At 35.3% G+C, this 16,767-nt stretch overlaps 1 protein-coding gene across 6 annotated transcripts in view; it reads right to left on the bottom strand.

Annotated features, from left to right (window-relative positions):
- Nucleotides 1–16,767, bottom strand: part of LOC111081552 (serine-rich adhesin for platelets) — a 55,024-nt gene that overhangs the window by 37,677 nt on the left and 580 nt on the right. For 4 of the 6 annotated variants that reach the window (XM_041595900.1, XM_041595901.1, XM_041595903.1 and 1 more), the window contains exons 2-7: nt 14,857–16,187; nt 13,925–14,785; nt 13,713–13,862; nt 13,619–13,651; nt 11,413–11,439; nt 43–423 (exon numbers count right to left, since the gene is read on the bottom strand). In XM_041595900.1, coding sequence (XP_041451834.1) covers nt 43–423; nt 11,413–11,439; nt 13,619–13,651; nt 13,713–13,862; nt 13,925–14,785; nt 14,857–16,155 — 2,751 coding nt within the window. In that variant the 5' untranslated portion in view covers nt 16,156–16,187. Of the gene's footprint in view, nt 1–42; nt 424–11,412; nt 11,440–13,618; nt 13,652–13,712; nt 13,863–13,924; nt 14,786–14,856; nt 16,258–16,767 lie in introns of all 6 variants that reach the window. The other 2 variants (XM_041595902.1, XM_041595904.1) reach the window with 1 other exon arrangement.

Below are 16,767 nucleotides of genomic sequence, written 5' to 3'. Positions count from 1 at the left end.
AAAACTAGATTTTTATGATAATAATAATAATTATAAGCTTACTTGAGGTCGAGAGATAGATGGAGCAACGCACATAATGGGATAACGCGGTTTTTCTTGAACACATTTGTGTATTGCATTACATTCCTTACTTCCGCTGTCGGCAAGAACGACTGCAGATGTAGACACGGAAGCACCGGTAATCACAGCCACAACTTGTGTACTTGCGATCGTATTTTCGTTGTTAATATCACGTGCATCACTTTCTGTCCCCCCTGAGGACCCAGGCATTAATGTCGGAGTTGAAGGCACGGCCGATCCAATTATTTTTAAGAGCGAAAGGTCCGAAGGCTTACTATGACTCTTCCGATCTTGTTTCGGTAAAGAATTTGAAACATGCATTGCCGCCGAAGGGTAATCTATACCCACCAAGCTTGCAGAATTCTGTAAAACATATAGAGTAAAATCACTTAATTTTAAAAATGTATACCGAAAGCACGCTCCTCATCATTTTAATTATCAAAAAATGTAATATTTTCCATACCCGGTACTCAAAGAGTATATGGGTATATTACATTTTTGTATATTTATGTAACAGCTAAAAGGATGCATTTCAATAGCCGAGTCGATATGACCATGATTGTTTTTCCGTCCACCTGTCGGTCCCGCTTACCATCAAGTTGTATGACTATAAGAGCTAGAGAAACAATATTTGGTTTGCAGAAAGGTTTACGCCGACTGTGTTATCTTCGGGGGCGGCGTGGAGGCCAAAAAGAATCGGCGGAGGCGTATGCAGTTAATAAATAAAATGTTGCTTTTTTAACTTAAAAATATATGACTTCAAATGTTTATTATATACTAACAAAAAAAAACAAAAAAAAAATTGACTTACAATTGCGAATTTTTTCTGACCGAGAACAATTAATTACCCAATTAACATATAATTTCATTAACTTTGATGAGAAAACCTATTTAAATAAGCAAAAGTTTTTTTTGTGTTTAAACCAAAATTTTGAAAAATATTTATGTTATTTAAGTAAAAGCAACAAAAGGAACTCAAAAAATATAATATTATTATATTAAAATATCACTGACTCCATTCAGTTTTTTTTTTAATTTTATTTTTATTCGGGTACAATGAAAAAATATGGGGGGTCAGTCAAATAATAAGAACATTTGGCTGTTTTGAGGAATTTTTAAGTGATCCTAAATTCTTCAACTTGACCTTTTTTTAACTTTTCAAATTAAAAGTACAAAATACAGGTGTAAGGATTAAACACATAAAAAGAAATGTTTTTGAAATTTTATAGACTTTAGGCTATGCTTATATGAACAAACAGATATTTCCAAAAAAAATTGTGCAATTATAACGCAACACTCTTTTTACAGAGCCAACCATTCACTGAACTACTCAAAATGCGCAAAAATACCGAAGAAGTGTCAGAAGAAAGCTCAATAATAGCAACCGTAGTTTTTTGTCGCTTTTTTATGTACACTAGACTAGGTTGAGACAACAAAAAAATGTTTTTTTTTTAATTTAAACGTTTGCGTTTGATAGTAATATGAAAGTTTTTTATTTTTAAAAAAATTTTTTTTACGATTTTCTACCGAATTTTACAAAGCATTTTAAGCAAGAAAGTTAAAACAAATTTTGTTTGCTGAATGAGTTGGATAATTTCGTGAAATCTATTGCATATATATTGATACCATTGATATCGTCATTAATCAGACATTGGCAGTAAAAAAACCTGCACAAGTTTTTGCGAACTAGTTAACTAAATATATCAACCTCATCTGAACTTCTGGATTTTCACCAATCGTTAATTTTTTAACAGTAACAAAAAAAAAATACCTTATTGCACTTCTCGACAAAATTGAACTTTTTCTTCCCGCTGTGGACCAAAATGACTTTTTCTAATAGATTTCGGGATTTGAAAACATATACAGTTGTGTTCAATGAAATAGTAGTGCCGCACCTCACTACTTTCAAAACTCTTTTTGAGATATTTCTAGTCCTTCAAATTGAACAAGTGATACCTTTACGTAAAGCCTGGAATGTAAGCATTAGAAACTTGAAGAAACCCCGTTACATTTGCATTCGATCTTCTTGTTTTTCATGACTTTAGACAAATACCCATGATATCTGCTGTTGAATGAAATAGTAGTGCTGGGTTAAATTTATTTTTAAAAATTAAAAAGAAAGAAAATTAGTTTAAATAAGTCACCATCCGCAAGCTCAATTCAGATATCGAATAATTTGATGAAAGACAGTTTTGGACATTGCGGTACTTTTGACTTTGAAGCGTTGAAGAAATCGAAATCCGATTACAACCTAAAATCATGAAAAATATAGCATTGGGCATGCTAGGCTGAGCCTTATGGGGCCCAGCTCATTTGAGCTAGTACTTTCTGGTCTGGCGTTTGAGTATAGTATGGTTTTGAGCGAAACTGTGTTTGTAGGCATACTTTAGAATACATTATGATCATATTATAGTTGAAAAATTCCTGCTAAAAGGATATTTTAACCGGATAATGACTTGAAACACCCATAAAAGCTCGCTAGGAATTAATTGTTATCGGAAAAGATCGACATTTTGCCATGGCCAACTGTCCAACTGGATATTAATCTCGTCGAAATCTTATGCTGGAATACCAAATACATTGTTTCAACTGCAAATCCGTGAACCAGATCCAAGTTATAGCAAGTGTTTCATGGATTATTGGCTCAAATCCTAAGCGTTGGCAAGAGATTAATGACCCATATCCGGCCGGTGCAAGTTCGCAATAAAAAACCAAATTGATAAAAAACTAAATATTAAAGCTTAAGAAACATGAAGAACATGAAATATATGTTTTTATCTAAGTTTCGTTGTTTTTTTTAATTTTCTAAAAAACACTACTATTTCATTGAACAGCATATTTTATGGGTATTCGGCTTATGTCATGTAAAACAAGAAGATGGAATTCAAATGTATGGATATTTTTCTAATGCTAATAGTCCAGTCTATTTAAAAAGGTATCATTTGTTCAATTTGGATAACTAGAAGTGTCTCAAAAAGAGTTTTGAAAGTGATGAGGTGCGGCACTACTATTTCATTGAACACAGCTGTATATTGTTTTTTTTTTTTATGGTTTAGTTGTATACCCGTACTCAAAAAGAGTTAAGGCGTATATTAAATTTGTGGTAAAAGTGGATGTGTGTAACGCAGAGAAAGAAACGTTTCCGATCCCATAAAGTACTTATATTCTTGATCAGCATCAATAGGGCAACCAAATTTGGTTTCCAGACTCATGTGATATCACACTGCTACAAGTGTATTTCAAAATTTCGCCCTCTTCCGCCCCCACAAAGAACGAAAATCTGTGGCAGGCAAAATTTTAAAGATACGATAAAACTGAAAACGCAGTATCGTAGAAAATGGCCATATCTCCAAAATTGACTAATCTGAATCAGATCGGATCATAATTATAGCCAGAATGAAGAAATTAATTTTCTGTTGGTTCGCCCGCCTCCCCAGCCAGAGAAACGCTACTCATTCTCTTTCTCGCTCGCACACTCTGCGGCGTTATGTACGCGAGCGCTATCTAGCGGAGGAGATGCAGAATCTAAATGGTACATGTATAATCTACATGTTATATGTAGAATATACATAGTAGATGTAGATGCAGATAACAGATGTAGCAAAAAAAAAATTTAAATGCAAATGTAAAATTTTTTTTTTTAATTCTAAAATTCTTAAAAATCATAAGCTCAAAAATGTGTATACTGACTGAGTACGGGTATAAGTAGAGTCGCGTCCCCAGAAGCCCCTCACACGTTCCTTCTCGTTTTTTTAAAGAAAAAATTTGTATTTTTTCATGTTTTTTTAGAGATAGTGATACTATTTTTCACATAACCTTAGTATCTTATATCTGATTGCATAGAACTTTGCAGTTCTGAAAAGTTGACAAATGCAGCTATAAATCCGACCCAAGCACTTTGTCTGGAAGATATTAAGCTTTAAAATTCAAATTTTATCATTTTTTTGCGATATTTTTTTCGAAAGTATTTCTTGTCATGAATTTTGGTTTTATATATACGCATTAATTAGAAATCGTTTAAGGTATCGTTTAAGGTATCGTTTGTAAGAACCGATGGATAAACGGCCAAGTTGCAGCCGTTAAACCAAAACGACTCAAAACTCATTTTACCTGAAAAATACCATCCGGTACGTTGCTGGTCCAACTGCTAAAATGGGATTAAAGGAAACAAAAAGGACCTGTAATTTTTGTTTGACCGAGTCCTAGGTATGGACAGTAACTTTTACTCCAATGCTGTGGAGAAAACCAGAGATTCACTGCTCTGAATGTTTATTTTTTTTTTCATTCAAAATAACTGGAAGCGGGAGATCCATGAAATGGGGTTACCCGAAAAAACCTGGTCAAGGCTTGCTTGCTTTACGCTTCCTGCTCCTCTTTTAGAAGAAATACCGCCACTAAAACGCAAAAAGGAGAGATGTCGCCTTCGTCGCATGGAACAACGGATCCAAGTTATGACCAATCAGGAGATTATAAATATTGCAAGCCTCTTTCACAGGAACAATTGAACGATTTGGTGGGGGTTGACAGCAGTTAGAAAGGTTTAAAGGCTGTTTTGTTACACAATTGAAACCAAAAGCCGTCTGTTCCCATAGCCAATGCTGTTAATATGAAGGAAACATATTAAACAATGGCTAAATTGTTTGAAAATATAAAATATAAAGAAAACACCAGTGGAAAGTCGCGTGTGAATTAAAAGTCGTAGCCATGTTAACGGGATTGCAAGGTGGTTACACAAAATACTGCTGCTTCCTGTGCCTATGGGAAAGTAGAGCTAGAACATTACTAAGGAAAACTCTGGCCAAAACAGGAGGAGAATACATTGGAAAATTAAAACATACAAAATGCAGCTCTCGTAAAGTTTGAAGACGTTATTTTACCACCATTACACATTAAGCTGGGACTAATGAAAAATTGTGTTAAAGCACTGGATAAGGAAGGTGAATCGATGAGTTACCTAAATCATAATCATTAATCATGAATCATAATTCATTCATATTCTTCCAAGAACAAATAAGTTCTCAAGAAAAACCAACTCATTTTCAAATTAAAAACGAGCGTTTTGAGCTGCGACAAGGGCCGTTACACACACTATTCATGTACTGACTAAAATTAATTAGCATAAGCAATAAAAAAAAATCAATAGGCAGGTTTGCCTACTATGCATCGACATTAAGATAGCCTGTAATCAGTTATAATACAATATTTAATCTATATCTGGGAATTTCTCTCATGTCGATTGTAACAGGTTTACGCATAGCAAGAGGTAGAAAGGTCAAAATAAGCCGGATTTTCCAAATGGTTTTACATTTATGACGCACCTCCTGACTAGGCCTATAAATGGTGCTACAGTCGATTTTCGTTTTCTCGGCGCCAAATCAAACTGAGATTTCAGCTAAAGTTGAGACAGTATATTGATGCAAATTTCTATTCATGTTGTGCATTGATATCTCTATAAAATCGTTATAATTTTGCGCAAATGTTATTTTTAGTATTTTTTTTTTAATTTAATTTAAAACTCCGTCGCACGGGACAAAAATCCTTAGGCTAATTACAGTTCAATATATACAGGTAAGCCGGGAATAAACCTTTTTGAAAAGTTTCATATTTTTTATAAGAGATAATAGTAAAAGAAAACACGACTTACAAAAAATACCGTAAGTATTAGTAAATAAGCTTTCTACCACTACCCACCATTTTTATATACGGATGATCTATTTGTGTGTGTGTTACGTATTTTGCGACTGTGAAAGGTTTGCATATCGATTTTCATCAGTTATAAAATTTTTACACTGGGCGTTACCCATCGATATCGGTAGACGCAATGAAGTAGAAAGTAGAGGCACACGCAGGTTGTTGTGTCTTGAGAAAAGCTGATTTGTGTGCTTGATGACGAGGAAAGTAACCAAATTTTAGGAAATCAACAAAATAATGCAAGACGACGCACAGTGGGGCCTTCGGTCATTTCAGCTTGCTAAATTGATAACTTCTGAACGAATCAATATATCTTCATGAAACAAACTGTTTTTGAAAGGAAAATCTTTAAAAATTTAGTCTGCAGGATTGTCTACAATGTCTACATGCTTTACAATAAATTTATATTTGATTCCGTTGAATATTTTCCTGTTTGCGGTGCATTATGTGCTAAACGTTGTTTTTTTTCCCATCGATAAATATAGTTTAATGGTTATTATAACTTACATATAATAATTCTAAATTTTATTTTCATTCAAGTATAATTTTTTTAAATTTATTTATTTCAAAATATTTTTTTAAAAATAGTCAGATGACTAAAAAAATATCTCATAAACTTAAAATTTATATACAAGAACTATTTTCCGATTTATTTTCAGATATCATATGTCCAATGGATGAAATATATGAAATCATTAGAATAGTAACTTCATTTTTGGCCGTTTTTCAACTTTGACTTGAATTTAAAAAAAGTATGTTTTGTATTTCCGAAATTTTGTTATACGTGCTCTATGCATAATCCTTTACCTAAGTTTAAAATCCCTATCTGAAGTTTTGCGTTGTTTTTCTTCTACATCGATGACAGTGACGCTACCTCGCACGAAAAACGTCAAAATTTGGATTTTGTATGGGACTTAGAGCAGCCCATTTTTGGCCGCCCCACTGTGCACGACAAATGGCGGATTGAGCTCATATTTATTTATTTTTAGACCAGAAATTTCTTTTTAGGTTTGTGGGGCTCATTACACAAAACCACAAGTTTTCTTCTCCGCGTAAATGGCCTCAGCTAATAGTTAAATATTGTTTAGGATTTAATTTTACCTCACCATACATTGAGCTAAATAATTTTTAACTACTATTTTTGTTGTTATTAGGGTGATAGTTGCGCTGATAACAGAAAAGAATTGGCTGCTACCAACACAATACGAACCCGAGCGACTTTCCCCCACAAATGTAGGAGTCATTGGCCGCAATTAAGCGCAAGGCGAGAAAACAATTATTAATAGACAACACCAGAAAAACATTAGAGATGACGAATAAAAACGACGATGGAACGGAACGCGCCTTAGTAGTGACACCTCAGAGATATAACACAACACCAAAGAACTTTTTTTTCGGATCCGAACCGACTTTTTCTGATGATATGGGTTTATTTTTTAGAGGTTTTTTTTTGGATTTTTTTGATTTTTGAGCTGGTATTTTTTTGTAAGCTTTTTTAGAGGTAGCTCTTTTTTTTTTGTTTTGTTTTTGTTTTTTTTTTTAATAACTTAATTAGTCTGGTTGTAAAGAACTTTGCTATTTTGAGATAATTAAAACAGCTAAAGTTAAGCCCAAACACTTTGTGATACACTTACCGTCTGGGAAATATAAGCATTGAAATGGAGATTTGGTTTCGATTTTGACTTTAAAATATACGGCATTTTTTTGTGTATAGGTAATTTGGGTCCAGGTACCTCAAACTATGGGAGATTGAGCTAATTAACCAAACCTAAATATGGAACAACTAGGTTGGGTTTCAAAAATCTTCAAAAAAAAGTCTGCCATAAAAAAAAATTTATCAAACCATTTCTAAGCCCCAAATCTTTAAGAAAAAGTTCGTTTTGTTCCTTGAGGAAAAATCGTGTTGACTAGTGTAATCAGCCGGTACGTTGTGAGTTGCGCCACCAGGTACTCAGTCAGTATACATATGTACGTATATATATATATGTAAGCTTAAGATGTATGTAACCTATACAATATATTTTTTAACGTTATTATACATAAGCGCCGAAACTGGTATCGGAGCCGACGACATGAGATGACATGCTTTCGAAAAAAACGAAAAGGAACGTTTGAGTCGCAACTGTGGATGCGACTCTACTTTTTACCCGCACTTAGCCAGTATATAAACTAGTTGAGCTTATGATATATGTGGAATTTCAGAATATTTTACATTTCTATATCCGTACTCAAAAAGAGTTAAGGGGTATATTAGATTTGTGGCAAAAAAGGGCGTGTGCAACGCAGAGAAGGAAACGTTTCCGACTCCATCAAGAATCAATATCAATATCAATCAGCATCAATAGCCGAGTCGATATAGCCATGTCCGTCCGTCCATCTGTCCGTCTTGATGAGCGCCTAGATCTCAAAGACTATAAGAGCTAGAGCAACCAAATTTTGTTTCCAGACTCATGTGATATCACACTGCTACAAGTGTATTTCAAAATTTCGCCCCGCCCCCTTTCAACACAAAGGACGAAAATCTGTGGCAGCCACAAAATGTAGAATTTTAGAAACTTTTACATTTAAAATTTTTTTTTGCTAAATCTGCTATCTACATCTACAATGCATATTCTACATATAAAATGTAGAATCTACATATAAAATGTAGAACCTACAAATACCATTTGGATTCTACATATACCATTTAGATTCTACATCTCCGCCAGCGGGCGCTCACGTACATAGCGAGGCAGAGTGTGCGAGCGAGAAAAAGAATGAGTAGCGGGTCACTGGCTGTAGGAGGCCGGGGAAGAAACTTAAAATTAATTTCTTCATTCTGGCTATATGATGATACGATCTGATTGAAATTCGGCAATCTGGTAGAAATGGTCATTCTCTACGATACTGCGTTTTAGGTTTTATCTTGTCTTTAAAATTGTGCCTGCCACAGATTTGCGTCCTTTGTGAGGGCGGAAGGAGGCAGGGCGAAATTTTGATATGCACTTGTGACACTGTGATATCCACATGAGTCTGAGAAACAAAATTTGGTTTCTCTAGCTCTTATAGTATCTGAGATCTAGGCGCTCATCGAGACGGACAGACGGACGGACGGACGGACAGATAGACAGACATGGCTATATCGACTTGGATATTGATGCTGATCAAGAATTTATGGGGTCGGAAACGTTTCCTTCTCTGCGTTACAAACATCCACTTTTACCACAAATACAATACCCCTTAACTCTTCACACCAACGAAGACTCTGTTATATCTCGCTCACTCACTCACTCTCACGCCAGGGGGCGAGAGAGAGAGAGTGTGTGTGTCTGAGAGAGAGAGTGTGCGTGTGTGTGAGAGAGAGAGAGAGTGTACGTGCGTGTGAGAGAGAGACATAGAGGGAGAGAAACGGGAAATCGTTTTCTTCATTATGGTTATAATACTGATGCGATCTGATTCTGATCCGGCAAACTGGTAGACGCGATTATTCTTAATGAATACATGTTTTTCTTTTGGTCATTTTTTGTAGATGACAAGGATTTTCGACCTTTCTTAGGCGTGTCAAACTTTTGAAATAAACTTTTTTCAATGCTTCGTGCCTCATAATCGAGTTTGGCACGAAGTCGTGCGGTCTTTGTGCGCAACCTTAAAAACCGAAAGCCCGATAGGCCAGAAAGCCCATTATGCCCGAAGAGGCTTGCAACACCATATTACCGATACTGCCATCGTACATGATTTTGTTTATTTTCATGTGTTCTATGCAGAATGAGCTGCGATCAATATATGATTGTTCTAGAACGAAATAAGTATAGGTTCTTTCTTCTGGTCTCTATCTAGGCTCGTCTTCAAGATTTGTTCTTGGTACAAAGTCGCAGCAAGGGATTTGAGAATAAAAATATAATTTTTTAAATGCAATTAATAATTGTTGACATTACCGGGCCGGGCCCTATGTTAAATATGACCGGGCCGGGCATATTCGGGCCCACAAATTTGATTTTACGTGTTCGGGTCTAGCCGGACGTAAAAAAGGAGGCCCGCGCCTATCTCTAATAAGAACTAATCGTAGACAAGGCGAACAGAAAGAAGGAAATGGTTATATCAACTCGGCCCTTGATGCTGGTCTACTGATCGAAATCACATGTGATTTCCTTTTACAATAAACGTATTTTTTAGAAGATTATTTTGAAAAAGCTATTTCTGGCCATGTTTTAACACTCTATAGGGGTTGTAAACAGGGACCGTAAATAATGATTATTTTTTATTTTTTTTCGAAAAAATCATCCACTTAAAGTAGCCGCACAGAAGAATTAAATAGACCTATAGTCTGCTCTAATGATAAACTATGCAAATCCACAAAAATTTTTAAATTTTCAGTTTTTAGGATAATCATTATTGATAATAATTATTTTTATTAATTATAATTAATGATTATCCATAATAATTATGTTTGAGCAAAAAAAATAAAACTCAAAAATAATGATTAAACTTTGAGTTTTATTTTTTCGCTCAAATATAAAACTCAAAGTTAAATAATGAAAAATTCATTGGAAGCTGAGAAAATATTGATACATATCCTTACTAATTAAGTCAAACGGAACGCATAAAACATGTTTTAAGGAAATTTTTTTTTTTAATAATTTATATATATAATTTTTTTTTTAAATTGATTTATTTGTTTAATTTTACAAAAAGAAGTTTTTGCAAAGACTCCGGTAAGAGGCGCACCTGTAGATCATCTCTTGCATTGGAAGGCATAGTAAAGCACTTCCAGAATCCAGGCGTGCTCTTACTGCAAGCTAGAATACGATCATGATAAGCTCATCTAGAGCCAAAATTTTGTGCATAACATTAAAAGCTTTCTGGCAGTTCGACCGCACATTTTGTTTACAATTTTGAATGTTTGTTAAAGCTCTGCAACTACTAAGATTCTCCGCCTATATTTTCGCTCAATATCTATGCAAGCTTATGTATGGCGAGCGAAGCTTCTACTAGCAACCAGTTCGGAAATGCATGCATGTACAAAGCAAGCAGCTTTACCACAATTTAATAATCATGCTTTAATAAAAATGTACGTATTTTTATTTGTGTGCCATGTTTTTGATTTATACGAAATAATTAATAGGCCAATTGGGCCTATACATTATTTCTTTTTTTGCTTTATATAGTTAAGAAGCACAAATACAAGGCCATCTTGGCTCTACCTCAAAATCCTAAAAATGTATACATATTTTCATAAAAATATAAGAAATTTTTTTTTTATTGAAAAACATGTTTTATGCGTTCCGTTTGACTTAATTAGTAAGGCTATGTATCAATATTTTCTCAGCTTCCAATGATTTTTTCATTATTTAACTTTGAGTTTTATATTTGAGCGAAAAAATAAAACTCAAAGTTTAATCATTATTTTTGAGTTTTATTTTTTTTGCTCAAACATAATTATTATGGATAATCATTAATAATAATTAATAAAAATAATTATTATATAATCCAATTATTATTGTGTGATTTTTAAATTGTAGCTTATAATGATTACGGTCCCTGGTTGTAAACGTTTCGTTCTGGCGGTTACATACCTCTAAACGAATTAAAAATACCCCTATACTTTTTGAAAACCATGCTTATGGACTATAACAAATAAGGTTGTACCGTTTAAATACATAATTCTATAGTCAAGAAACTCACCTTATTCTCTCCGCAGACATTATCACACTAGAAAGAAGAAAAAAATGATTAACCTTTATGTAAAAACAAAATTAGGGGCAACTTTTTGAGCCTTGTGCATATGCCGCGGCGATACTTTTATACCCGGTACTCAGTCAGTACATACACTACTGGTCAAAATAATAAGTATAGAGGCATCGTGCTGATTTTTTATGAAATATCTCGAATGTTTATGACAGCATGACTGCCAATTGTTAATCTTTTTTAAGATAACAGTTTTGCCAAAAATTGATATCAAAAATTAAAGTGAATGCAATTCTAAGCTTAAGTTTGTGCTGGATGGGCATTTTTGGTGTTGTCAAAATAATAAGTAGACTGGTGGTATTTATAAATTTTTATGGATTTGGTCATGAAACTTAAAAAATAATGGAAAAGTCTTCGTAAAATTGTGAAAAGTCTTGGACACTCGGTATATTTTGTTCAGAATGCCTTAAGCTTAAAAATGCTTACTGAAAATCCAAGACGGCAGAAGAAGAAATCTTTACAAACATCTTTATCGCCAGGATGCTTTCATGTCTTAAAAGGCCATTTCCGCTAAAATTGGCAATTAAATACCATCTCAGACCGTTCCTCGTAGAGAAGTCTATATAGTCTATATAGTCTTTATACAGAGTTACCAGGACGTAAAGCCCGAAAAGTTCCCTTACTCCGAGAACAAATTTTTTTTAAATATGTCATATGGGTCTAAAAAGTGGAAAAATATTTTTTGAAGCGACAAAACACAAATAAATAGTTTTGGCAATGACTCCAGGAGATGTGTACGACTCCCAAAAGCAAAGAATTCGAAGTCCGGTATACAAAAAATGGTTAAGGACGGAGGCAAGTGTATAATGGTCTGGGACTGATTTTTTTTGGCATGGCATTGAGTCGATACATTGAATAACTGATCCTATGACCACATTCAGGTATAAAAACATATTGGATGACATTATGCAATCAACGACTCAAAACTGGTCAAACTGGTCAAGGCATGGTTTACAGAGAACAAGGTAAAAGTTATGAGTTGGCCAAGTCTCCTGACGAAAATCCAATTTAAAATTGTCTAACGAGGTCCACCGAGAGAACAATAAATTCAGTGTCTATATAATAATTTAATGAAAGAAAACTAATATACCAATTGGATATATAATTTCATTAACTTTGATGTAAAAACGTATTCAAATAAGCAAAAGTTCCCTTTTTCGGCCTTTTTTTTCTTTATATTTTTTTTACCACGTTTTCTATTACTTTTATCTCTTATAAATAATATGATTCTTGAAAAAAGTTATTTCCACAAAATCGTTCTAATATTTTTAACTATTTTAACTAAAAAAAAATTAAGAGAAAAATGGTTCAATCTTGGCTAAAGGTATATTTAAAAATTTTTTTTTTTTAAATCCATCTTATTTTGACCTGATCACTTGTAATACGTACGACTGTCCCGTTTGCCTATAACCCATTGGGAGACTTAAAACAACCAATACCAATACGATACAAATAGTTCGTTTCAAAACTCCAAAGAATTGTTGGAGTTTGACCCAAAAACGTGGTATGAGATTCCAGTAGAGACTTGGCGCAAACTTATTGCTGGTAAGCCAAAAATAGTCGCCAAAGTCATGAAAAGCGAAAAGGAACGTTGTGAGTCGCTTTTGTGGCCGTGACTCTACTTTTGTACCCGAACTCAGTCAGTATATATGTGAGCTACATCTGTCATATACATCTACATTTACAGTGTAGATTCTTCATCTCCTCCGCTAGGGGGCGCACGCACACTGAACGAGGCAGAGTGTGCGCGAGAGAAAGAGAATGAGTAGCGGCTGCAGAGCAGGGGTTAGCAACTGAAAATTAACTCCTTCATTCTGGCTATAATAACAATAAGAATCTTATCCAGATGCTGCAATTTGATAGATATGGTCATTCTCTAGGATACTGTGTTGTTCGTTTTTTCGTATCGTCTTGCGAAGGCGGGATGGAGCGCGACAAAATTTTGAAAGCAACTTGATTCAGTGTAATATCAAATGAGTCTGGAAACAAAATTTGGTTGCTCTAGCTCTTATAGTCCCTGAGACGGACTAAAGACAGACATTGCTATTGATACTGATCAAGAATATATATACTTTATCGATATATCCCTAAACTCTTTGAGTACCGGGTATAAATAGATGCCCTTCATTTTTAAAGTACATACGTTATTATCTCCCTTGCTGCTGCATCTTGGAGCCTGATGGTATATAAATGATTATTTATGATATTGTTGCACATTTATATATCTTGAAACTTACTTCAATAAAAATATCATTTTGTTCGTTGTCCTTTTTATTATTATTAGTGGGAACAACGACCTGCGCTGAACCGTTAGTTAAATCTTGAATATTCAGCGTGTGACAGGCAGCGGATGTGGGAACTTCTAAGTCCTTAGAGTGGTTTGATTTCTATATTGTATTAAAAATGTATGTATTCATTTGATGTAAAAATGCGCAAACACGAAACTTACTTCTATGGCTTTCGTCGGCTGCGATATTTTACACACACTCTTGTGATTATTGGGTGTTCCTACTGCAGTAGCATCATTTGATTTTATGCTTTTTTTTCCAATATATTCCATGCTGTTATTGTGGACATCGACTGATGTTACAACATTACTAGTTAACTCATCAGTATTATTAATGCTGGCAGGTGGATTGTGAGATTTATTGCCATCGATCTTACAGTTTGCACTAATCATGCTCATCTTCATGCAATCTTTTGTATTTTCATTAATTGCATCGGTTAACGTTGAGCAACTGATATCCAACATGAGCGCATCGTTACCGTTTTCTAGAAAATTAGTTGTACTGTTCGTAAGGCTAGCTACTGTACCAGCGTCATCCAATTGTTTGTCTGATTGCTTGGCGTGATTCACTTGCTGACTACAACTATTACTAATTTGATTCTCATTGCTGATGTTACTTTTAATATTGACACTATTGCCGCAGTGCATTTGGTCTTGCTGCTGTCCGTATTCAGATCGCCAATGTGCTACACATTCCGCTTGCGTATCGGAAACTGTGCTTGCTGAGGGCAACATGTATACCGCACTACAGCTGCTGTTGATTTTGTTATTAGATGTGGTACAATTGTGGTTTATATTGTTGTTAATAACGACAGCATTGCGATGATGAAGCTGAGTGTTCTCCTTAAGATTGGTGTTACTAACAACAGTCAGCGTGGACAAACTAGTAGCACGCAGAGGATGCGGTTGACCAGTATCGATTATCTTTGGAATTTTCATTTCCTCAATGCAGTAGGTGGACGTTAGCTCTTCGAGTGCGGATAGGCGTTTCTCCTTGCGTTTTTGACCCAATTTAATAGCAAACTGTATTTTCGGTTGAAGATAGGTGATAAATCTTTGTATTGGAACGGGACGAAAATTTGCAATAAACTTACCTCGAGATCTTCATATGTTTTAAACTCCAATATGGCAAAACCATCGATGATTTCCTCTTCGAGTACTGGAGAGCGAGGTAATTTTCTACGAACAGGAGGCGGAGGACGGGGTGGTGGCTTGTCACGTGGAAGCAACAGCGTTGATGATGATGACGTTGAAAGAAGATCCTCATCAAGGGATTCGCCTTCGCTGTCACTAGGCGTGGCCATTAATCCGGAATTGCACTCGGGGGAATGTGGCGGATTTAACAATAATGATGCAATACTATCTGTAGGGGGCAGAAGGTTGTTACTGCCATTACTACTGCTGGTGAAATTTCCGTTGGAATTATTGCTGTCCTCGCCCATGCTGCCCGCGCTATTTATGTGATATATCATGCCATTGCCTGGTCCTGCCCCCGGTCCACTACCTATTAGAGCAGATGATGATGCACCAGTAGTAATGACTCCGATTCCTTGACCTGCAGCTCCTGCAACAGTTACATTGAGACTAACAGCACTACATCCACTGATTCCCATAGAACCAGCAATATATGTGCCATTTAAGGTACTTGAACTACACCGACTATCTCGCTCCGCTTGCAGACGCTGAGCACGCTCACGTCGTCGCTTTTGCTGACGTTGTTGCTTTGCATTAAGACTTAGGTGAGCACTACTGGATGTGCTATTATTGGCATTGTATCCATTTGTGTTGACAGTACCCGCTCCTAATCCTGATCCGATTTCAGTACTTGCTAAAGGGACAGCACCACCAGAAGCCAGTATAGATCCTGTTGTTGATGAAGATGGTGATCTTAAATCCATCCCCGTTGAAGCTACGGCTGCCACAGCTGCGGCAGCTACTATCGAGAGTTCCGTATCGGAGTCGAAATCACTTGCACTGGGCCCCATTGAAACAGATACTGGGCAGGCTGAAGCTGACGCAGAAGTGCATTCTGATGTATATATTTCTGTTTCAATCGACGCAGTCGATTCTTGTGTTGAAGGTTTAACCTTGGATTCTCCATCTGTTGGAAGCTTTGTTGAGTCAGAGAAAGTCACGTTTCCTTGTTCTAAGAGATTAGCAGAAGGTGGAGGAAGGTCAAGGACTGTTGTCGCAAGTGTTGGCATAACTGTCGCTACACCAAGTGCCGTCTCATTTGTATCATCTTGGTATTGGAACGCTGTTGCTCTAGCCCCAGCTGCTGCTGTATCGTCATGTAATGACAGCTGCTGATTTTGTGATCCAGATCCATTAATGCCGCTTTCAGTCGCTGACGCTTTTAATTTAGCGCTTGTATTGGTATTTTCCAGATCCATAACGTTGTGGCTTAGGGATCAGGTTCAGATTCCTACAATTTAAATTGTTCTTATTTTTCTGTTCCGTTTTAATGAGAACTATCTATATCCATTAGACGTATCCTGATAAAAGGCAAAAAAAAAACCAACACCACCTGAACACAACAGTTTTCAAATCTTCTGGTTCTAATGACTCTAAGCCGGCAACGACAGTGGTCAATTAAAACTCGTTTAATTTGCAAAAATCGATTAGTCGTATCAATTTTGATGTTTTTCTTTGCATTAGTCCATTACTATACGCGGTAGTCACTTCTAGACAACCTAAATACTTTCAGCAAGCATGATGATTGCTTCGATTATTGGCTCCACTTTTTATTTGAAATTTGGGTGACACGAGTTAATGTATTATCTTCATGTTTATATTATCATTATTGAAATACCATTAATTATTAAATTAATTTATGTGTTGTATTTGTATCCCCAGTCTCAATCATTTTAGCCCTATTATATACATACATAGGTATATAAAATATAAATGACAATCTAAATAATCTGCTTGATCTCAAATTTATTACACAAAACAAAGTATCGAATAAACTGTAGACTATACTATTAGACAACACAGCTACAGCG

The sequence above is a fragment of the Drosophila obscura genome, unplaced genomic scaffold (genome assembly GCF_018151105.1).
Source record: "Drosophila obscura isolate BZ-5 IFL unplaced genomic scaffold, ASM1815110v1 contig_87, whole genome shotgun sequence".
NCBI classification, from domain to species: domain Eukaryota; kingdom Metazoa; phylum Arthropoda; class Insecta; order Diptera; family Drosophilidae; genus Drosophila; species Drosophila obscura.
Note: the sequence above shows the minus strand (reverse complement) of the source record. Positions and strands in the feature narration are given on the sequence as shown.